Raw genomic sequence first — 24,846 nt, 5'->3', positions numbered from 1 at the left:
GCACTGCGTTCGCACCCACGTCCCCATACAATTACATGGTGCGATTGCAGTGCGCGCAATAGTATATGCTGCTATGGATAAATCGCATGCCGTGATGAGTGCGCACATTTGTATCACGATCGACAAAGATGTAGCTGGACACATCCGTAGGTCTTCCCCAAACTCTTGCTCAAAGCTGGAAACACAAAATTTTATAGACTGTCATTGTATGCTTTAACATTAAGACTTTCTTCCAAGGAACGGCCAGGAAACGTTCTGAAGGCATCTACTTAAACCCAGATTAGTTCATCAGACTGGCAGATGGTGATGAGCCATTCATCATAAGACTTTTTTTGAGCAATGGCTGTTTGTACACAACACCAGCAAATGTTTGGCGTTGTACCAGGGGATGAGACTTGTGTGGCTTCTTCACTATAAAATCCCAATCCATGAAGCTCCAGACAAACAGTTATGGTCAAATATTGCATCCAAAGAGTTTGTCCTAGTTGCCTTATTCACTACAGAGTTTGACAATTTTTATACGCGTCAGTATTCAGCAGTCCCATTCTGTGCGCTCGTGTGGCTTTTGCTTTGCAGCTCAACTGTTAGTAGATGTATCCATCAAAGTTGTGGCACTCTATGAATTTGAAAGTCACTGAGGTCTTTAGTACGACCCATTCTACTGCTAATGTTTGAATATGTAGAATGCATGATTGTATGCACCTGTTATAGCAATGTATTTGGCTGAATTTGCCAAACACCAATTAGAAGGTGTGTCCTTATACTCTCTTGTCCATGTAGTGTATATACATATGGAAATTTTAAAATTGTAAACTGGATAGGGATACTGAAAAGAAAATATATATTTTTTCACTTTTCGTTACTAAATAATAATATGTTACCTATTCTTTGAAGAGTCTACTACTAAGTTACAAGCCTACCTGGTAACAATTTATGGGAAAGGTGAAAGACTGGAATGCTGATGGTCTTGCTGGAAGAGTCCAAACTTGATGCAGATCCTACTTTATCAGTCATTACCCTCCCTCGTCTAGACGGCGGACGAGGTGGGGTCGAGGACACAGCACGTTTTGATTGAGATTTCAAACCTAGAAGGTGGTCAAAAATAAGATTATAACTCGTGTTGAATACGCTTAGGAACAACATTTGTGAGCTCAGATATGTTTTTGTGTTGATATTTTCTGCAAGAATCTGTGTGACTTTTTTAAAGCATAATATAAAGTTAATACCAGTAAAAATATGGCATAACAAAACAGACATAATACCATGATCTCATATTTTCAGACCTTAGACTAGGGTCTGCCATTTACCTCAGCCTGCTTAGAGCTGATCCATAAACAATACTACACATAAGTCAAAAAATTATAGGACACTTAATTTAAATTATTATTTGCTATATTTCTGAGAATGCCACCATATTTTCATATTGACAGAATATGAATAAGTGGAGGGTCAACAAAGGAGGCAGAAGGCGATTTTCTCTTGGTCACTCTTGCATCTATAGAGCAGTGCAGAGTCGAGGTACATTGTCACAAATATATTGTTGATATATACAAAGTCTCATTGCCCAAAATCAACAGTTAATCAGCAGATTAACACACAATGCATTCAAGGTGAAAATAGAATTTTCGTGCTGAATTCATTGGAGAACACTGGATTCTGCAATACAGAGTTTTCATGAGGATGTTTGCAATTTAAAATTATAATTAAATATCAGGTCAAAAACAGAGAATGAAGAGAAACATCCTCCTAAAAAATATTCCACTTTCAACATTAAACAGTAGAACTAAAGTTTAATAAACTGATGGGTGTGTAGTGTCCCCCAAAGAATTCAGAGAAAGGAAAGTGGAAAAAAAAAAACATGTATCATCCCTATTGGAGGACACTCAACCACTTGCTTTTGGCAAATTTACTTGTACTGTAGGACAGAATTCTTGCAATCTGACTCAGGACCAAATAAAACCGTATCTAATATGTAAAGAATTCCAGAGTAGCTGGAGGGCCAAAGGTTGAAGACCCATGTTCTAGCTCCAATTTGATCAGCAGACACCTCCCAGTGCCTTCTATAAGCTGTTCTAATCACTAGCCTACACAGTCCCATTTTCCAAAGCAAGGGATAAAATGGGTTATTACTAGGCACCAGTTACTGCAATTATAGACTTAAGGATAGTCTTGAATTTGCGATACATACGGGCCTTAAAAGCTGATGCATTAGAAATTGGAATAGTGGTAGCTACTAAGACGTCCATCATAGTTGGATTATCCCATTTATCTATGTCCAGTTTAGGCAACGGTTAAAGTGTCTGCAATATGAGTGTGACCCAAGACTTACAATCAGGTTTGGTCCACAACTTGCTAATAAAGGTCTTCAATAAAAGGAAAGTGAATTGCCAGGCTCCCTTGACTCCTCACTGTCCTGAATCTGTAGAGCCTGTCAAACTGCCCCAAGATCATCTACCATCATACAGAAGCCTCATCATAACATCTGATTCTACTGCTACCCAATCCTTTTTATTTTTTGAGAGGAACAGCCAGAATTAGATTCTATCTAGGTCTGGACCAAGGCAGAGCTTTGAGATTTTCACTACTTACCCAGAAAAGAGATTTTTATAACTGGGAAGGGAAAACTTTGATAAGACTTGGCAACAATATGGCCAAACACTGAACAAACTGGTTCTTCCTCTTGTGATGACACTAAAGAATTTGCTGCCTCTTGACTGACCACACCAAGGGGATGGTGAGCTGCGTGAGCATACCAATAGACTTTGCTATCGATCTTGTAGGACAAGCCAAAAGAGCAACCATTGCAAGTATATGTCCAATCAGGAACTTTGAGTAACAATTGCACTAGAGTAAAGTCACAGATGAAGCCACGCCAGGCCTGAAAATTCTCTAATTAAAATAAAAAATAGATAAAAAAAAAAGTATAAGGGACAGACACTGAATTGAAGTAAGGAGACAAAAGGAGAACAGGAGCATGCACCGCCCGCGCCAAGCATTACAGCAGCCATTACTCTGGTTGACCGTGCAGTCTGCTGTGTTTTGCATAGTGCAGGACGGCCACTAATGAGGCTGCTCCCACTTGAGCTATCTTCTCCAGTGGAACCTGGAGTTGTGGAGGTCTTAAGGACTACTCCCCCCCCTCACACTGGAGCTGACTGTAGCTTCATTCATTCATCTTCACCAATGCCAGAAAGTAAGCAGTACTTACTCTGCTGGCCAGCAAGTTAGTAGTACCAGCACAGTCACCACCAATGTCGATGATGAATTAGGCCCTTTGGGACCCAGGTATTGGCAGGGACTGCCAAAGACCATTCATCTTATGCAGCTTAAGTAAATTCACACAGTAAACAAAATATAATTAAAAAAAAAAAAAAGTCTAGCAGGATGGGAATACGGAAGAGGGAGATGCTTAACATTAAGTGCCAAAGTCCCTGAAGGAGACTATATATCCTCAGGGCTCAGAATTCCCTAATGGGATGATAGGCACAGCTACGATTATCCTGCAGGAGTTCACCACTGTCTGATCAGCGTAAGGTAAGGGAGGTGTAGACTGTATTGTGCAATTAACTATTTTGGGTCAAACACCCATTAACTAATAGGTGTTTGACCCAAAAATCTATAGTGATAAAATAATGATCCTATAAAAATGGACAGGGTCTTGCCCTTAGAGACAATGGATGAGCTTTCAAGTGTTACCAACTCATAGAGCTAACATCCCCTGGATCCAGGCAGTCCTGCAGAAATTACAGACTCTTTCTAGTGCCACGAAATCCTTAATATTCCCATTAGACAGAAAGTTGCTCAAGTATTTAGGTGGTTTCTGTAAAACGGCATCAACAAACATGGCACGGCAATGATTCTGTGTATTAATTGCTTTAGTCCAGGGGTGGGGAACCTTTTTTCTGCAGAGGGCCATTTTGATATATATATATATATATATAACATTATTTGCGGGTATGGTGCAGGCCACGCCCCCTCTGTGATGTCACATGGGGGATGGGGCCACAATCTCCAGCGATAACAGCAATGCTTGGAGCATCGTGAGGATGCTCTGGGGAGCTGTAAGGGCAGCAGTGTGACCACATGAAGCGTCCTAAGGATGCTCCAGGCGGCACTGATGCATAGATTCTGCCCGCAGAGTGCCATTATAGGCACCGTGCTATTCAGACGAGGCTAGCAGAAAAAAGCTCAGAGGGCCAGCCCAAATGATTCCAGGGGCCTTATACGGCCCCCGGGCCTGAGGTTCCCCATCCCAGCTTTAGTCACCAAGCTTAAATAATACACTCAGAAAACATACAGAACTGAAGGAAACTGTAAAAGACAAGATGGTTACATATTTACCTGAAGCAACAACCACACTGTAATTATCCTGAAATCCATTTTCTGCTTTCACTTTCTCCTTCTCCTCATGGTTTTTCTTCTCTTTATCATCCTTCTGCTCACTTATTAACTTAGCAGTAATACTTGGTGTGTCTATAAGACAAGAAATAGAGGTTACCATGTGCCTCCCTGAGACGTATGGCTATTATTTCTGCTGCCTGAAGTGACTACTGAAATATACGTTTCCTTACAAAAACATTTGTATAAGGGTAGTTTACACTATGAAAGACATTTATAGTAATTTTTATAACCATCAACCAACAACATAGAAGCCTTTAATTTGGATGTCTGAAGAACAATTGGTTTCCTTTTGCTGCCTCATTGGATGGAGGCAGCTTGTTTGCCATTGTTAAATGTGTCTTGAAAGGGTTTGTGGCTGCTCTGACCAATAGGAAAATGAAAGCTTACAGTTTTCTAGTCCTCCTCGTGTCAACACTCTCTTCAAAGTGTAAGACAAAACCCACTGTCGGCCAGGGAAAAACGGCTGCAGAGAGTAGTCAGAGGGGCTCCAGTGAGGGCGAGGTGGGTAGGGCAATATGTAATTACTTGCAGTGCTTTCGAAGGCAAGTTTTGGTTTGCGATAAATACAGGCAGTAACAGAAAAGAACAAAAATTTATTTGAATGCATGGACTGCTGTGGAACTTATTTGAAGTCTTTCAGCAAACTACTAAGAACAAATACCTATATTAAAAAAAATTGCTTTCATTTGCTAATGTAAAAGTAATAAGGCTTTAAACAGTCCCAGGCATAGTAAAGCAAACAAGTATGTTACTCATATAGTGTATGTTCTACATTAATTTGTGAATGAAATATAAAATTAGAACCTAACAAAACAAGCATTGTGGCAACATTCGTTCATAGTTCCTGGAGGTAGCCATTTTGCGGGCCGAACTCAAGGTATCTTAATAAATCACTGAGAACCAGTGCCATCACTAAGGAATAAGGCACCTCTGATGAACCACAAAACAAGAGATATGGTAAGAACTTACCTTTGTTATCTCTGTTTCTACGAAGTCCATAGGGTCCACAGGGTGACCTTGGGGTCCACAGGGTGACCTTGGGGTATAGCTGGATCCTGGATCCTCGGGCACCACGGAGTTAAAGCTTTTAGCTGCTCCTAGGATGCACTTGGGTCCAACCTCCCCTATACCCCGCCCCCGAGCCACAGGCACCTCAGTTGGTAAGCAGCCCAGGCCGGAGGAGGAGACGAAACAGAGAGAAGGAAGACTGGAACACACAAGAACCATACTCACAGAAATGGGAGACGGAAAACCGGTGACCAGTCACAGAGCCCATATGAAGCCAGGTGCGTCAGGGCGGGTGCCCTGTGGACCCTATGGACTTCGTAGAAACAGAGATAACAAAGGTAAGTTCTTACCATATCTCTTGTTTTCTACTTCAGGGTCCATAGGGGGTCCACAGGGTTGACCTTGGGGATGTCCCAAAGCAGTCCAACTAAGGGCGGGGACGCTCCTGTGCTGATAGTAGAACCCGGCGCCCAAAGGATGCATCCTGAGAGGCAAAGGTGTCAAACGCATAGAACCTCAAAAAGGTCTGAATGGAAGACCAGGTGGCCGCCTTACAGAGCTGAACAGCAGAGGCGCCACGGCTAGCAGTCCAAGAAGGGCCCACAGACCGAGTGGAATGAGCCTTAACAGAGGCTGGAACAGGTAAACCCTCCTGCATATAAGCCTCAATAATAACAGAACGAAGCCAACGGGCTAGAGTCTGTTTGTTGGCAGGCCAACCCCTCTTGTGAAAACCAAAGAGGATAAACAAAGAATCCGACTTCCTCACAGAACTAGTCCGGTCCACATAAACCTGGAGTGCCCGGACAACGTCTAAGGAAGTCTCCCCAGCCGAAAGATCAGGTGACTGAAAGGCTGGTACAACAATTTCCTGATTAATGTGGAACCTGGAAACCACCTTAGGCAGGAAATCAGGACGAGTGCGAAGCACCGCTCTGTCCTGATGAAAAATAAGAAAAGGTGGACGACAAGAAAGCGCCCCCAAATCTGAAACCCTCCTGGCAGAAGCAATTGCCAAGAGGAAAACAGTTTTAAAAGTTAGCCACTTGAGCTCCACTGACTCCAAGGGCTCAAAAGGAGGACCCTGTAAGGCCCGAAGAACCACCGCCAAATCCCACGGGGCCACAGGTGGCACAAAGGGAGGCTGGATTCTCAAAACACCCTGGAAAAAGGTGTGTACGTCCGGCATAGCAGCGATCCTGCGCTGGAACCACACCGACAGAGCAGACACGTGTACCTTCAGTGAAGAAAGACGTAATCCTAAGTCCAAACCCGACTGAAGGAAAGCCAGAATACGCGAAACCCGGAACACCTGGTGATCATAGTTTCTGGCCTCGCACCACTGAAAGTAAGTGTGCCACACTCTGTGATAGATCCTCGCGGAAGCAGGCTTGCGCGCCCTCAGCATGGTAGTAATAACGGAGCTAGAAAAGCCCCGAGACCTCAGGACGGCTGTCTCAAGAGCCACGCCGTCAAAGATAGTCGACCCAGATCCGGGTGAAGACAGGGCCCCTGAGACAACAGGTCCCGCTGTTGAGGTAGGAGGTACGGAGCGTCGATGGACAGGCTCCGCAGATCGGAGTACCACGGCCTTCTGGGCCACCAGGATCAGTGTGCCTCCGTCCTGTTTGAACTTGCGCAGGACCCGAGGCAGCAGAGATATCGGAGGGAACAAGTAAGCCAGTTGAAACAGCCATTTCACCGACAGCGCGTTTATCAGACTTGCGCCTGCGTCCCTTGTCCTTGACCCGTACACAGGCAGCTTGTGATTGTGACGGGACGCCATCAGGTCCAGCTCTGGCAGCCCCCACTTGTCCACGAGTAGTTGGAATACCTCTGGATGAAGCGACCATTCCCCGGGATGCACATCGTAACGGCTGAGGAAGTCTGCCTCCCAATTGAGGACTCGTGGGATGAAAACTGCCGAGAGAGCTGGAAGATAGCGCTCCGCCCAAGCCAGGACGCGGGACACCTCCGACATCGCAGCTCGACTGCGAGTCCCTCCCTGGTGATTGATGTACGCCACCGTGGTGGCGTTGTCTGACTGCACCTGAACGGCCCTTCCGTGAAGAGCGGTGCCGGACGACTGCAGGGCTCTGTATACTGCCCGCAGTTCCAGGATGTTGATGGGAAGAATCGCTTCCTCCGCCGACCAACGACCCTGAAGTGACAAGGAGCCTGTCACCGCCCCCCAACCCCGGAGACTGGCATCTGTCGTGAGCAGAACCCATTCCAGGATCCAAAAGGGGCGCCCCTCCAGGAGATGAGCTGTCTGCAGCCATCAGGCTAGGGACAGACGCACCTCCGAGGACAACACCAGCATCTGAGAGCGGATCCTGTGTGGCAATCCGTTCCATTCCGAAAGAATCAGCCCCTGCAGGGGCCTGGAATGGAACTGGGCAAACTCCACCATGTCGAATGCCGACACCATGGACCCCAAAACTCTCATCGCTGAGTGCACCGACACTCTGCCACTGCTCAGACAACTGTGAATCCGCAGCTGTAAGGAGGAGACCTTCTCTGGAGTCAGAAAAATCCGTTGCTGACGAGAGTCCAGCAGGGCCCCCAAATGAACCATCCGTTGTGATGGGATGAGGGAGGATTTCTTCCAGTTGATCAACCAGCCGTGCGCCTGTAGACAAGCGACCGTCAGGTGGAGATGCTGGATCAGTACCTCCGGGGAGCTTGTCAGCAAGAGGAGGTCGTCTAGATACGGTAGCAACCGTATCCCCTGGCTCCGAAGGTGAGCCGCCATGACCGCCATCACCTTGGTAAATACCCTTGGTGCCGTGGAGAGACCAAAGGGTAGAGCCCTGAATTGGTAGTGGTTGTGGAGAATAGCAAACCGCAGAAACCGTTGGTGCGATGTTGCTATAGGCACATGGAGGTAGGCGTCCTGGATATCCAGGGAGACCATATAATCCCCCAGTTCCATCGCCAGTATGATGGAACGCAGTTTCCATCCTGAATTTGGGAACCCTGAGAAACCTGTTCAGGGACTTCAAATTGAGGATGGGGCGATGAGAGCCATTGGGTTTCTGCACCAGAAACAGCGTAGAGTAATACCCCATCCCACGTTGAGACTGTGGTACGGGTATAATGACCCCCGCCGTCAGCAAGGCCTCTATGGCTTCCTGAACCTGCAAGGCCTTGGTTTTGTCCTGAGAAGAACTTGTGCAAAAAAACTGGCAAGGTGGCCTGTGCCGAAAAGACAGGGCGTACCCCTGGGAGACCACTTCTCGCACCCAGGCATCCGTGGTGGTATTGTGCCAGCACTGGGCGAATTGAAGAAGTCGGCCTCCCACTCTGGGGTCCCCCAGAGGGAGGCCCGTCCCATCACGCAGAAGGCTTATCTTCTGGCTTGGAAGAAGGGCGCCTAGCACTCCAGGCTTGCTTCTTTGGCTTTGAGGCGGTCTTGGGTGCGGACTGCCTCGGGAAGGACTGACCCTTTGCCTTGCCCTGAACCCGAAAGGAACGAAACGCCGAGCTCCGGACCTTAGCAGGTGTAGTAGCTGAAGGGAGGAAGGCTGACTTGGATTTTGCCAGGGTATCTACTATTTTGTCCAGGTCCGGACCAAATAGTAATTCCCCATTAAAAGGTAAGGCCTCCAAGCCTTTCTTTGAATCCGCGTCTGCTCTCCAAGACCGCAACCACAAGGATCTACGAGCAGACACTGCTGCCGCCGAAACCCTAGAGGTCAACAGGCTAGCATCCAAAGATGCTTCTCCAATGTAGGAGGCGGCATCTCTCATCTGTCCTAACAACGCCCTCTGGACGTCCGGAGATTCATCCGTAAACGTGTCCTCCAAGGCGTTGGCCCACCCCTCAATGGCCTTGGCCACCCAGGAGATGGCCATGGACGGCCGGGCTACAGCCCCTGAGAGAGAATAAATAGACTTTAGACAAGTCTCCACCTTCCTGTCCGTAGGATCCTTCAGCGAGGATATAGACGGCAATGGCAAAGTAGCACTTCTGATGAGGCGTGTTACATGGGAATCGACTGCAGGCGGAGTTTCCCATTTCTTACAATGCGCTTCCGGGAATGGATAATTGGACGCCAAGCGTTTCTGTGGCAGGAAACGCTTACTGGGCGTCTGCCAGGCCACCGCCATGTGATCAGTCAACTGATCAGACAAGGGGAACGCTGTAGAAGTAACCTTAGCTTTTTTAAAACTAGGATACCTTGACTTGGGAGCGGGTGCCTCATCCTCAATCAGAAGAATGGCCCTCACCGCCTTAACCAGAGCCCGCACATTGATGGAAGACTTAGTGTCTACCTCCTGGACTGAGGCATCTGAGGCTGAGTCATCCTGCACCTCACCATCATCCGAGGACCCCTCAGAATCCGAAAGATGCGCAGCCTGTGCCATGACTGAGCGTTTAGACGCCCAGGAGGGCACGTCACTACGCAACATCGACTGAAAAGCCGAAGATGCTGCCGCCAAATCTTGGACAGTGTGGGAAAGCGCATCCACCCAGGGTGGAGGGGCTGTCACAGGAGCCTGAAACGGCACCACAGCCGGCTGTGCCACTGGGGTGGACTGAATATACATTGGCAACCCCGCATAGAGACCAACAGGCTGAGACCCCGGGGGAGTCTGCAATAATTGTGGGACACCCGGGGAATGGGGGATGGCAGGCTGGGGCAACGCCCTAGTAGGGGCGGCAGTCGGGACCGACAGACGGTCCGCGATGGACACCAGCACCTGGGAAAACATCGCCCATGGTGGCTCCTGCGACATGGGAGGTTTAGACGTACGAGGGACCGCCTGGCACCGTCCGCACAGGCCATCCTGTGACAAATCCTCCCTATCCACTCCTGCAGAACAGCACCTGCAGGAGAACAATGCCGGAGCCCCGGAGTGCTCAATCTCCTCCTCAGACATGACTTAGGAAGAAAACGTGCGCACTCACCAGTGTGCTGAACAGCCGCCCACAATATGGCACCGTGTAGCACACAACTGTATGTGACGGACCTCACAAATACGTGATCTATATAGGTGAGGTCAGTAGAAACACCCTTCCCCCGCACACCTGTAGGGCTTGTAGGAGAAGGAAAGGGATAGGTACAGGCTGACAGTAAGTAGAAAAAAAACACAGACAGGCAGCACTGGCAAAAGTCACATACCATGCAGGAAGATATACTCACTGCACCTTTCCACTACAATCAACCTCCCAGATTCAGTGTCTGGGAGGGCTATAGTGCTGTGTACACTGTTCTTGATCGGGAGAGAGGTACACAGGGGGACCGGTCCGCGTGCTCCCTGAGGGTATCCACGCTGCCAGTAAGCAAATGGCCGCTGGAGACCTCAGAGGAGGAGTGAGCTGAGGGGAGGAGCCGCTAGACAGGGAAGGCTTCCTCCCCTGGCTAGCATATTTAACCCCCAAGGTTGCGGCATCCCGCTTGCCGCTTAATTTACCCTGGTGGTCTAGTGGTCTGACGGGGTATGCCTCCGATAGAGGGGGGGCCCGCCGCCACCGCTAGCGCCACCGGTCTGTCCCCTAGACCGGGGGGATGGGACTGCATATAAAAGGCATTACCCGCGCACCGCCGCTAATCAGCGGTGCGCGGCTTACCTTAAGCTCCCCGGCGTCTTCCGGCAGCAGTCCCGGGGGAAGCCAGAGTCCGGATAGTACAGACTCTGGCTTCCCCCGCCGTGATCCCCAGTTCAGTGCTGGCGTCGCGGCGCCAGCAGGGAGAAGGAGCGGCAGCGTGGGCGTCTGTACAGACAGCCCAGCGCTGCCGCTCTGGAGAAAAAAAACTCTAGTCAAAAAAATAAATAAATTTAACTAAGTTAAAAAAAAAAAAAGCTTTAGGGGGCTGCTCCTGCAGCTCCCCCCTGCAGGGTGACCCGACTCCGGCCGGGCACCATCTTAAACTGAGGTGCCTGTGGCTCGGGGGCGGGGTATTGGACCCAAGTGCATCCTGGGAGCAGCTAAAAGCTTTAACTCCGTGGTGCCCGAGGATCCAGGATCCAGCTATACCCCAAGGTCACCCTGTGGACCCCAAGGTCACCCTGTGGACCCCTATGGACCCTGAAGTAGAAAGAGCTCATATTATGAAAGCATAAGTGGCACTGTTAGAAAAGCCAAACCACACACACACACTCATAACAAACATTTTCCAGTGAACAGAAATAGAGATGTGTGAATACTTCAGTTTGGCTGTAAACATGCTGGGGCAGAGGAAAACTACCACTTTTGCACCACAGACCCTGGGGAGTAAGGGGCATGGAAGATCCCACTGCTGCAGACTGGATTATCATCACTGATGATCCGCAGCGCCGGCTACCATCACAATGACGACTGTCATTGGCTGCCACCTATCAGGGATTGCTGCCTGCCAGGGACTCAGGGAGGTGATCTCACGAGTGCCGCTGGCGGGAGTAGTGGGACTTTTCCAGTCCTCTGTCTATCTACAACTGCCCTGACTGCAGGCTCACTTGTGTAAGAGGATCGAATCTGCAAGTCTGTTATATAAAAAAAAAAAAAATTCTTTCTGCAGATCCTCAGTGGAATTAAACTTTTTAGATATTGAGGGAAGACATATGGAATTCAGCACCTTTTATCTTCTGTACACGGGTGACTACCCAATGAGCAGCAGGAGTGAATTACGTCATCAGCATCGTAAGTATTGCGCCACTCCGTCACCCTCTGCCTCTCCCCATTACCCTCCCCCGCCAGAAGACCAATCTGTGGAGCGTCCATACAGTGCTGCTGACAGACAGTGGAGAGTTTAAAGCGGGCACAGATTATCATTTGATTAAAAGGGGAACAGATTATTATTGGGCATTGGAATGCTGTCTGTATTGTTTGGCGGCCACATGGCGCATGAACATGTCTTTTTATGAACTCAGAATGAGGCCTTAGAAGTAAGGAGGGCCAAAGCATATTTTGTGCATGAGCTACCACTCAAGTTCTGGCCAGTTTAGTGCAAAGCATCTATATAAACAGGACAATTTCTTGTAATGTAAACCTGTAGTGAGGGGATCTTTTAAACAAAGTTGTTTGTAGTTAAAGAAATTCTAAACAGATCCGGTCTTTAACTGTCCCATTTTTATTTCAATGGGCCCCAAGTGCAGCACAGAATATGATTGAATCTGAGTGAAAGCAACAGAGGCGCACTTTAACAAATAAAAGCGTACAGACATGTTTCTGTTCAGAAAGACTTCAGATGTGAGTTTAAATTATAGTAACATTAATTCTTCTATATAAATAAAATTGTTATTCAGAAATATTTTGCTATTTTATTGGGAAACAAATCTGTGAAAATTGCATACTGGATCATTATGAATCTTTGGGGTCAATTCAACTAGGTGCAAGATGAGTCCCGAGAGCCGTTCTCACGTCATTAATTGCATTAGCAATTTAATTTCAATCTTGCACGGATTTTGCAGTGAAAATTCGTGTTTTTTTGTTTGAGAAAAAATGGAGGTGTGGCTTCGCAGTCAGTACCCCCCCGTTTTAGTCACTCAGGGGGTCGGGAGATGCGGACTGCCCCCGGGGACCAGTCTGTTTGCAGTGCAAGCTCCCTCACTGAGTCAGGAGCAGAGTCCTGCACATAATGCTACAGTCCAGCACTCGGCTCCTGTCACTGTGGGGAGTCGGCACTTTGGTGTCACCCCTCGGCGGTAATTAGGTCAATAGAGACATGTCAGTTTTCAGGTGAATTTCTCTAAAAAGCTCAATAATGGGTTAAATGATGTAGAGGTGTAAATGATGTCGGACAGGTATGTGGAGGTGTAAATGATGTCGGACAGGTATGTGGAGGTGTAAATTATGTCGGACAGGTATGTGGAGGTGTAAATGATGTGGGGCAGAGGAGGTGTAAATGATGTGGGACAGGTATGTGGAGGTGTAAATGATGTGGGACAATTATTGTGGAGGTGTAAATAATGTGGGACAGGTATGTGGAGGTGTAAATGATGTGGGACAGGTATGTGGAGGTGTAAATGATGTGGGACAGGTATATGGAGGTGTAAATGATGTGGGCAGAGGAGGTGTAAATGATGTGGGACAGTTATATGAAGGTGTAAACGATGTGGGACAGGTATGTGGAGGTGTAAATGATGTGGGACAGGTATGTGGAGGTGTAAATGATGTGGGACAGGTATGTGGAGGTGTAAATGATGTCGGACAGGTATGTGGAGGTGTAAATGATCTGGGGCAGAGGAGGTGTAAATGATGTGGGGCAGAGGAGGTGTAAATGATGTGGGGCAGAGGAGGTGTAAATGATGTAGGACAGGTACGTGGAGGTGAAAATTATGTGGGGCAGGTAGGTGGAGGTGCAAATGATGTGGGGCAGGTAGGTGGAGGTGCAAATGATGTGGGGCAGGTAGGTGGAGGTGCAAATGATGTGGGGCAGGTAGGTGGAGGTGCAAATGATGTGGAGCAGTTATGTGAAGGTGTTGTATTGATGAGAGGTTTTTGAACTTGCAGATGAGGGTAAAGTGCTTACTGCAATGTTTTACAAACTTGTACAAAACCACTGAAAAATTACTATACAGGCATTTTTCTGTACTCCATAATGCTGGAAAGACTTCAATCATTAATAAAAAGTGCAAAAATCAAACATTGGACACCTTTTTAACACCTCCAGTACTTTCTTTATGTCTACTAAAAGCTTCCTATGGTGTCAATGCTCCGGCTATCTCAATTGCCACTTTTTAAGGTCCATGGTGGTTTCCACAATTCTTCATGCACTTTTCCCAGGTCACTTTTCGCAGAAAAGTTGCACAGCGAGTACCATGAACTGACATTTCTAATTAAGTTTTGCTTTTCTCAGGTGCATGCAGTTACACAATGTATGCAAGTTTCACAACACAAACTCGTTTTTGCAAACTTGCCCCTAACTGAATTGACCCCGAGTTGATATGCAATACTCAACCATATTTATGCATCAAGGAAATGAGAGTTTATATATATGTTATTATCCTTTATTTATGTGGCGCCAAGGGTTACAAGGGTTCCGCAGTGCCTCACAAAGTACATAATCAAATGAGCAAACAAAAACAGCAACTTACAGTACAAAACAATGCAGGACAAGGATATATATATATATATATATATATATATATATATATATATATATATAGCGCAATAGCAGTCATAACACAAAAACAAGCAGCAGGGAGTAAGCTACCAAGTGTTAGGTACCCTTGTAGGCAGTTTGGAGTAGATGATCGCATGAATGAGGGAAGAAGAAGCACATGAGGGTAGAGGGCCCTGCTAGTTAGAGCTTACATTCTAAAGGGGAGGAGCAAACAGACAGGAGTGACACCGATGGGGTAGACAGGAAGAAGCATCGAGCAGCAGGTTAGGATGAGAGCTGGAAGGCTTTGATGAAATAGTGAGTTTTGAGAGCCCGTTTGAAGATTTGTAGAGAGGTGGAGAGTCTGATGATAGGGAGAGGGAGGGAGTTCCAGAGGTAGGGAGCAGCACGGGCAAAATCTTGAAGGCGGGAGTGGAAGGAAGTAATCAGTTGGCAAGAGAGGCAGTATGTATTTGTTGAGTGAAGTGGGCGGGCAGGAGTGTGAAGTGAGATGAGATCAGAGATGTAAATGGGAGAGGATGGGTGAGGGCTTTGTAAGTAAATGTAAGAACTTTGAATTGGGTTCGGAAGGGGAGCCAGTGTAGGGCTTGTAGGAGAGGGGAAGCAAATGTAGAACATTTGCAGAGGAAGATGAATCGAGCAGAGGCATTGAAGACAGATTGGAGTGGAGCGAGGTAGGAGTCAGGGAGGCCAGATAAGAGGAGGTTACAGTAGTCCAATCTGGAGATGACCAGTGAGTGTACAGATGGGTCCACATACATCTAGCCTCCTGGCGCGTTAAACTGCCCTTCTAGACGTGCCATGCCGTGTAATAACTTTGTACCACAGAGCGTGTTTCCGTGCGTCTTTTTACATTCAAATGTGTATCATTTGCACAACAATGAGAATATATAGTACAAGCAGCTTCTGCTGATTAAAATGATATGCAGCATGCCATTGTTCTCTGTGCGTCTGCGGGTGTATCTGCATGCAAAATGCTATGTTACAGTGTCAACACATTTTAGATGTAAAGTACCGTATATAATCGAGTATAAGCCGAGTTTTTCAGCACAAAAAAATGTGCTGAAAAAGTACCCCCTCAGCTTATACTCGAGTGAAGTGTAGCGCTGACCGGACGGAGTTCGGTCAGCGCTACACACTGTCAAACACACAGCCGCCGGAGCCGGCAGCTGCGCGTTTGCTGTAATCAGCAGCCGCTGAGAGTCTGTCAGACTCTCAGCGGCTGCTGCTGCTCCCACTGCGGCTCCCGCAGTGGGTGATGGGAGACACGTCGTCATGACGACGTCTCTCCCATGCAAAGCGGCCGGAGGAGCAGACAGCGGCGGGACCAGGAGCGGGAGTTTCAGGTGTTTATTTTTTTTTTAATTCTTATCACGTCTCTGTCTACTAGGGGGGGGACGGACTACAGGGGGCACTACCAGGGGGCGATTACTACAGGGGGCACTAAAAGGGGGGATTACCACTGGGGGAACTACCAGGGGGGGATTACTACAGGGGGCACTACCAGGGGGGGCACTAAAAAGGGGGGATTACCACTGGGGGAACTACCAGGGGAGGATTACTACAGGGGGCACTACAGGGGGGGGATTACTACTGGAGGCACTGAAAGGGGGGGATTACCACTGGGGGCACTACCAGGAGGGATTACTACTGGGGGCACAACCAGGGGGAATTACTACTGGGGGCACTACCAGCTGCTGCCATTTCCCACACTAGGCTTATACTCGAGTCAATAAGTTTTCCCAGTTTTTTGGGGTAAAAGTAGGTACCTCGGCTTATATTCGGGTCGGCTTATACTCGAGTATATACGGTAGGTGTCAAAGTGAAGGGCAGAGTGTGTGTGTGTGTGTGTGTGTGTGGGGGGGGGGGGGGGGTGAGGAGGGGGTAGACAGAGAAGGGAGCTAAAAGTGGCGAAGAGACGCCAGGGGTTAATGGACTGGGAGGAGATGAGGTTCTTGAAATATGACTGGAGAGGGAAAGGGCAGCACTGTAGGAGGAGAGGATACATTTAAAATGCAGAAAGTCAGCCTTAGAGCGCAGTTTCCTCCACTGCCGCTTGGTGGTACGTAAACACTTGGGGAAGCATTGTATAAGGAAGCTGCTTGTTCAGGACAGGAGACAGAGGGGATAGAATCGAATAGGGAGCATAAGGAAACTGTCAATAGCGTCAATGTTACACTTAGTAATGGCAGCCTTTGGAGGCAGAGGCGGAGAAGAGGAGTGTGACAGGTTAAGAGAGAGAAGGTGATTGCCAGAGAGGGGGAATGGGGAGTTGAGTAATCAGCAATATCACAACGGTGAGTGCAAACTGGATCAAGAGAGTGGCCACTGTAGTGGGCGGGGATCAGAGAAAAGGTGCTCAGTTAATGGGAAGCCCTGCAAGGGACTCCCTGGCTCATGACGTGTCTGTCCTCTGCAGCACATCACAGATATAAAAGGCAGTCCAGGAAAGCCTCTATCGGACATGCACACCAGCAGTACACAATGTAAGATCATACCACAGGCGCATGAGTGGAGCCGGGGACCCGTCCGGCACCACTGTATTGGGGTAAGTGCAAAATTGGGGTTTTGGGGTGCAAACTTGCGGGAACCACCCTGCACCCTTGGGACAGCCCCACAAAGGAAAACTGTCAAAGTTTAAAAAAAAAAAAAAAAAAACCACTTACCCCAAAAAAGCACATTCAATTTGGGGGCAACAAAAACAAAGTTGGGGGACAACCTTAAAAACTAGCGAAAGACTCTCCAGTGGGGTCCCCAAGTATGCACCAGGTGTTTTTAAGATTGCAGGTTCTTGCTGCAGGTGGATTTTTAACTTTTTTTTTTTTTTTTTTTTTTTAAACTTCACTTTAGCAACTTTAAAATATGCCAGCACCCATTGTCATGTACCCCAAAATTGCAGAGACTAGTTATTTTGCTTGAAAAATATTGCCTAATGCCATTCTTCACCACATCTTCAAAGACGCTAATAGCAAGCTTTTGGAGAAACACCCCCCCCCCCCCCCCCCCACTAGATTAGCTTTAATAGGGGTACTAGAACACCCCTATCGTGATCCCCTGTGTTAGTGCAGCTTTCCGGGGGGGGGGGGTACAGGGTGTTTTCCCCATTTTTGACAGTACTTTTCGCCAGGTCCGAAATTGGCGGGTGCCGTTTTAACTGATTTGTAATTGTATATGGGGATAAGCGGGGACGCGCGCGATACTTTTCCACATGGAAAACCAGTGATGATGGAAAAAACCTCAGCAGGCGAAAAGATTTAGACTTTTCGCACCTAATTGAATTCAGCGCGATGATTAATAGCTGCGGGAGGGAGCACCTGCAGCTATTCAATTCAATGCGCTGTGTGCCCTGTCGGGAAAGCAGGTAAGTCAGAGAACGCCGGTTCTCACGACTTAACCTTGGTGTTAAGGTGCGGTAACCTGCATTCTCCAACTAAAGTGCCGGGCGCGCAGCTGTTAGCGCCGCGCTAAGCCGGCAAATAGCTGCGTGCCCTGCAGTTTTGTTGGATTTCTCCTTGATTCCTGAGGGGGTGCGAGAAGAAATCCTTTGCCCGCCCAAACAGCGCGTTGAATTGAATAGCTGCAGGAGCTCACTCCCGCAGCTATTCTACATCGCACTGAATTGAATTCCCCCCTTAGATGCAAAAAAGGTTTTTACTTGAGTCTCACCAACGTTTCAGAGCCCACCAGGCTCTTTATTTTTTTACTTGTATACATGTAAATAATCACACGGTCACCGACATGACAGTTTTCCTATACCTTTATTTTTGTAAAACCGAAACGTAGGATTCATTTGCTGTGACAGTGTGATTATTTACATGTGTACAAGTCCCAAGAGTGCCGCCCTCAATCCTTTGCTTTGTTCTATGACCTCCGGGAAGGCACCTGGGCATTTACAATTTTGCTACAGAGTGCCGGATTCCTTTGGACTATATAATACTGTATATAATATACACAATAGATATATATTTTAGGGATGAAAATACTTCTAATGTTAATGTACTAAAAAAGAAACAGAACTAGCAATCTCTCTCATCTGTCATAAAAGATGGAGTAGACAATCGGAACTCCAGCTGTGGAAGGTTTAGAATTGAGGGTTTCAAATATCTGCATTAAAGCAGCAATTTACATAACCAGCATAGCAATAAGAGCAAGAAAGGAAATATTTCTTTATTCAAGGTCTTAAAAAGGAGAACGATTTATCAATACAAGAATGATTAACTTTCAATACCACTGTACCACAGATACTAAATCACTAATATATTTATACACATACACTTGCCGCACGGAGCACTCCTCTATGAACGCACTGTCCTTGACTTTGGAAACATTTTGTATTTTGGGCAAATCATGCTTTTCCAAACAGATTTTTTTTACTCACTAAAGAGCACTTTGTTTTATCTGTGACATTTTCATGGACATGACTCAGAGGTCAAATGCAGCTATTTCTGAATGTATTTCCATTTCTTGTATAATACAATAACAAATTCATAACACTTGACTTTCATCCATTTAATTGTCCATCGTTAGACAAGAATGACATGATAAATAATGACCAAAAGAATTCACTTTGCCAATCTGTAGGTCGGCGCGAGAGCTGTGTGACTGCATAAAATATAGTAAGGAAAACAAAGCAACATTAAACTAAACAGACACTTCTACTGTGCAAAAATGTATATCACTAAACACTAAATTGTGCATTCTAAAACTGGGATAAAGGTCATTTAGGTTATGTTTGAGTTTACTAATGCTCTTCCTACTGCCATTGACATGTTATGGAAAGCTTTGTTTCAAATCACTTACTTTGTGAATCCCAGCTTTCAAATTCAATTTTACTGCCTAAGGCACAAGAAAACAAAATGACTTAATCAAGGTCATAGGACCAACAGACAGTGACGTTCAAACTGGGTTCATATATGTCGAGACATTAATGTAATAAAACCTTAATTTTTTTATCCGCTATCCAATCACAATAAAAGACAACTCCCCAAACACCACTGTAAGTGACTTAAATGTGTGTAAAAGTTCACATGAAACATCTACATAAAAAGCCATGTAAACTTTGTATGTAAAATGCTATATAACACATTTACTTATTTGTAAATTGTTAACTGAATCATAACGGTTATTCTTTTTTCTCTACTGCCTTTTGGTTGAAAAAGTGGCTGCATTCATCTGGACACAGAGGACGACGATATACCTTGCATCTCTAGCCTAGACTTAATATATACAGTACCTTGCAAAAGTATTCACCCCCCTTAGCTTTTTATCATTTTTGTTACATTACAACCTGTAATCTATTTTTTTAATATGAATTTTATGTGATGGATCTGCTCAAAATAGTATCATTTGGTGAAGTGAAATGAGAAAAATATATACCGTATATACTCGAGTATAAGCAGAGTTTTTCAGCACATTTTTTGTGCTGAAAAAGTACCCCCTTGGCTTATACTCGAGTGAAGTGTAGAGCTGACCGGACGGAGTTCGGTCAGCGCTACACAGCACAAACACACAGCCGCCGAAGCCGGCAGCTGTGTGTTTGCTGAAATCAGCAGCCGCTGAGAGTCTGTTAAGACTCTCATCTGCTGCTGCTCCCACAGCGGGAGCCATCTTCCGGCTCCCGCAGTGGGTAATGGGAGAGACGTCATGAGTAATGACGTCTCTCCCATGCAAAGCGGCCGGAGGAGCTGTTAGCGGCGGGACCAGGAGCGGGGGTTTCAGGTAGGTGATTTTTTATTTTTTTAAAATTCTGATTATGTCTCTCTCTACTAGGGGGGGGGACTACTGGGGGCGATTACTACAGGGGGCAATTACTACAGGGGGTACTATCAGGGGGGGATTACTACAGGGGGCACTAAAAGGGGGGATTACCACTGGGGGTACTATCAGGGGGGGATTACTACAGGGGGCACTAAAATGGGGGATTACCACTGGGGGTACTACCAGGGGGGGATTACTACTGGAGGCACTGAAAGGGGGGATTATCACTGGCGGCACTACCAGGAGAAATTACTACTGGGGGCACAACCAGGGGGAATTACTACTGGGAGCACTACCAGCTGCTGCCATTTCCCACCCCTAGGTTTATACTCGAGTCAATACGTTTTCCCAGTTTTTTGTGGTAAAAGTAGGTACCACGGCTTATATTTGGGTCGACTTATACTCGAATATATACGGTATATAAAAAAAATCTATAAATAAAATTCTGAAAATTGGCATGTGCATATGTAATCACCCCCTTTGCTATGAAGCCCCTCAAAAGTTCTGGTGCAACTAATTACCTTCAGAAGTCACATAATTAGTGAAATGAAGTCCACATGTGTGAAATCTAAGTGTCACATGATCTGTCAGTATAAACACACCTTTTTCTGAAAGGCCCCAGAGGCTGCAACACCACTAAGCAAGAGGCATCACACCATGAAGACCAAGGAGCTCTCCAAACAAGTCAGGGACAAAGTTGTTGAGAAGTACAATTCTGGGTTGGGTTATAAAAAAAAATATCCAAATCTTTGATGATCCCCCGGAGCACTATCAAATCCATCATCATCAAATGGAAAGGACATGGTACCAGAACAAACTTGGCAGGAGAGGGCCGCCCACCAAAACTCACAGACCAGGCAAGGAGGGCATTAATCAGAGAGGCAGCACAGAGACCAAAGGTAACCCTGAAGAAGCTGCAGAGTTTCACAGCAGAGACAGGTGTATCTGTGCATCTGACCACAGTAAGCCGTACACTCCATAGAGCTGGGCTTTATGGAAGAGTGGTCAGAAAAAAGCCATTACTTAGTGATAAAAATAAGAAGACACGATTTCAGTTTGCCAAAAGGCATGTGGGCGACTCCCCAACTGTATGGAGGAAGGTGCTCTGGTCAGATGAGACTAAAATTTATCTTTTCGGCCACCAAGGAAAACGCTATGTCTGATGCAAACCCAACACATCCCATCACCCCAAGAACACCATCCCCACAGTGAAACATGGTGGTGGCAGCATCATGCTGTGGGGATGTTTTTCAGCAGCAGGGACTGGGAAACTGATTCGAGTCGAGGGAAAGATGGATGGTGCTAAATACAGGGATATTCTTGAGCAAAACCTGTTTCAGTCCTCCTGTGATTTGAGACCGGGATGGAGGTTCACCTTCCAGCAGGACAATGACCCGAAGCATACTGCTAAAGCAACACACGAGTGGTTTAAAGGGAAACATTTAAATGTATTGGAATGGCCTAGTCAAAGCCCAGATCTCAATCCAATTGAGAATCTGTTGTCAGACTTGAAGATTGCTGTTCACAAGCAGAAACCATCCAACATGAAGGAGCTGGAGCAGTTTTGCCTTAAGGAATGGGCAAAATCCCAGGGGCAAGATGTGGCAAGCTCATAGAGAGTTATCCAAAGTGACTTGCAGCTGTAATTGCCGCAAAAGGTGGCTCTACAAAGTACTGACTTTAGCGGGGTGAATAGTTATGCACGCTGAAGTTTTCTGTTATGCTGTCCTAAATGTTGTTTGATTCACAATATAATAAAAAACCCACAACTTCACAGTTGTAGGCATGTTCTGTGAATGAAATGATGCACACCTTCAAAACAATCCATTTTAATTCCAGGTTGTGAGGCAAAACATGAAAAATGCAAAGTGTAGCTGCAGTGTATACCTTGGCAGAGAAGCCATACCAGGGTTGCTGTGAGCTAACCATTTAATGCAATGTGGCAGAAAGTTTTAGAGTCTTCATTGGCCCCAAAATGCAAGTGCATGCATACTAAAAACAGTCAATTTTGGTCAGAATTGAGCATGTTGCTGAGGTCTGGCCAAATCTTGTAGATATATCAATACATCAATATATACAAATATAGATCCAGCCGTCTGACACACAGATTTAGCAGCCACGCTTGCCCATGTAAAAGCTACATTTCAACAGCTCTACAATCAGCTTTATTTCCACCAAAAAGCAGCAAAAAAAATATTTTTTTTCGAAGTTATCCAATGAGATGGGGGATCGTAATTTAAAAAGAAATACGTTTGGTGCAGTTTAAGAAATGTTAGGTCAAAGGTGGGGGAGGGGGGGAAAGCTTATTGTGATGATCCAGGAGATGGATGGATGCATCTACAGAATTCTACAGAATATTCACAAAAATGTTATGCTACTTGGCTCTTGTTTTCAAGGAATGAAATATTGTATCTAGCTACGTAAGATACAGTGTCCCTACAAATCTTGTGTTGTGAGAGGAACCCACTTGTTAAACAGCAACCATTACAAATATATTTAGTATGACATAAGGTGGAGCCCTGCAGAAAGATATGTCCACCACTTAAACCACAAACGTGCTGGTAATAACTGGACCTCACTTTCTCCATGATGGATGCTACTTATAGCAGTAGCTAACAGTTGACTTAATCTATTATTTTCCCATCTAGGCATATGACTAAACATAGCTAAGTGGATTCAAGACTTATGGAAAATTGTGCAGTGTGAGGTGCGCAAGATAACAGGACTTTATCGTGCATACAAATATGTAACACACAGAATATATATATATATATATATATATATATATATATATATATATTTTTTTTTTTAAACAGCCTACTTTTCTGGCTCTGCAGCCCTGAACATATCTAGATAAAATAAACTTGAAAATTTTTGTGAACTGTTCTGGGATCAGCTTTCTCAACAATATTTTATCTTTTGTTTATAATTAGTCATATCTAATGGAGAAAATCACAATTAACTTTTCTTGAAGGGAATAAAAATCTCAGTCTAAAGCACTGAGTCAAATTACTAATTACAGGAAGCTCTGTAGCAGCAAAGGCATCTATTTAACAGACACAGATGTGTCATTATCCATCATCGCTGCCGATGCGGCAAACGTGCAAACGCATTGCGGCATGCGATTTGCCATGCCGCAGGAGTATTCGCACAATGCGCTCCTATGGATTGCGGCTGCAAAAGTAGCGCACGTGCCCGCCAGTGGGCACTTTGGCAGCATATGTGCGGCAGCGATGCCAAGGATACAAGATGACACATCTGTATTCCCTAAAGTGGTGCTTTTATCCCCTTTGTTAAAGCTATAGAAGAAATAGAGGTTACTTAATAGGCACAAAAATGGACATGGGGCATTTATAAAGTTTAGTATCAAAAAATAATTAGTGAATCTCTTAGTTGGTGGCTAAAACAGAGCTTCAATTCTCCACTTCAAGAGGATAATAGATCAATGGATTTCTTTTATTCTGTGCCAGACAGATATTTAAAAATGATGCCAGTGAATAATCAATCTCAAATGTACTTGACCAACGCTAAATTATGTGACAGAACTGTCAAACCAGAGAGACAATAGTGATGGAGAGCTATAAATTTATAGCAATTTAGCGACATTATACTTTTTCACAAAATTCCTTCAGTAAATATGGTTAACAAGAGTGAACCCAACCAATGTCATTAGGTTAAAAAAATAAATAAATAAAAAATATTTCCAAGCAGATTTTAAAGTCTGTAATGAACGTAACCTACAAATACGTTGGGATAGGACAAATGTGGGAATGTCTACACTGGCGGATTGGTTTTGATTTCAACAAGTGTGCCATATTCATAGAGTTTATATGTTCTCTCCATGATTGTATCTTTTTCCTCCATTTGTTCCAATTTCCTACCCCAGTCCTAAATGAGTCATTCCATGCCAAATCATCCCAAAAAAAGTAACTTTTCAACCCGACCATCTCCGATTTTCATGAAATTTGGTAGGATGGTAGATGGCATAAAGTAACTTTCATATGTCAAATTTTAGTCCTCAGTGATACACTGTGTTCATGCTACAGGGTTGCAATTATGACAAAAATTTGTAAGAATTTGTAAATGTATGCTTGCAAGGACAACTAAAACGAATCATAACTTTGCCTCTAATTGTGGTAGAACTTGGTCTCGTTTTGAAGCTAAGGGACCAGTTTTCATAAAAAATTGTTTTATATTTAAATATTGACTTCTTCAGTTTAAGGTCACATGATGTGACTTTTGACCTTGATTATCTAAAAAAAAGTGTATGTTACACTTATGTACAATCTTTCTTTGGTATAAGTCATTTTGGGAAGCCTTTGGGAACAGGAGTAAAAAAAAAAATTAAGTACGGCAGTTCAACCCTTCTTGCACTAACCATGCAACCGGCAAGTTCCTATTGACACATGGCAGTATTTTAATCATCCATGGTAGCATCTTCCTTATTGTTTTCATCTGCTGCCATGTCCTTTAATATCAAATGGGTTGTAGCACTGAGCCCTAAAGTACTTCTTATACATTTGTCACTCTTTAGATCAAACTACTACACTGTATTAGACAACCAGAGGTTCCCAAACACGATGCTCAAGGCACCCCAACAGTTTGGGTTTTAGAGATCCATGGTTGA

The 24,846-nt window shown here is 45.5% G+C and overlaps 1 protein-coding gene across 11 annotated transcripts in view; it reads right to left on the bottom strand.

The window, feature by feature from the left end:
• BIRC6 (baculoviral IAP repeat containing 6) overlaps positions 1 to 24,846 on the bottom strand; it is a 403,615-nt gene that overhangs the window by 104,568 nt on the left and 274,201 nt on the right. For 9 of the 11 annotated variants that reach the window (XM_088474413.1, XM_088474414.1, XM_088474417.1 and 6 more), the window contains 3 exons: positions 19,263 to 19,298; positions 4,342 to 4,473; positions 921 to 1,085 (listed from right to left, as the gene is read on the bottom strand). In XM_088474413.1, coding sequence (XP_088330539.1) covers positions 921 to 1,085; positions 4,342 to 4,473; positions 19,263 to 19,298 — 333 coding nt within the window. The remainder of the gene's footprint in view (positions 1 to 920; positions 1,086 to 4,341; positions 4,474 to 19,262; positions 19,299 to 24,846) is intronic. The other 2 variants (XM_088474420.1, XM_088474422.1) reach the window with 1 other exon arrangement.

Source organism: Taudactylus pleione, unplaced genomic scaffold (genome assembly GCF_031769625.1).
Source record: "Taudactylus pleione unplaced genomic scaffold, aTauple2 ptg000154l, whole genome shotgun sequence".
Taxonomy (NCBI): domain Eukaryota; kingdom Metazoa; phylum Chordata; class Amphibia; order Anura; family Myobatrachidae; genus Taudactylus; species Taudactylus pleione.
This window is presented reverse-complemented; position numbering and strand designations above follow the sequence as displayed.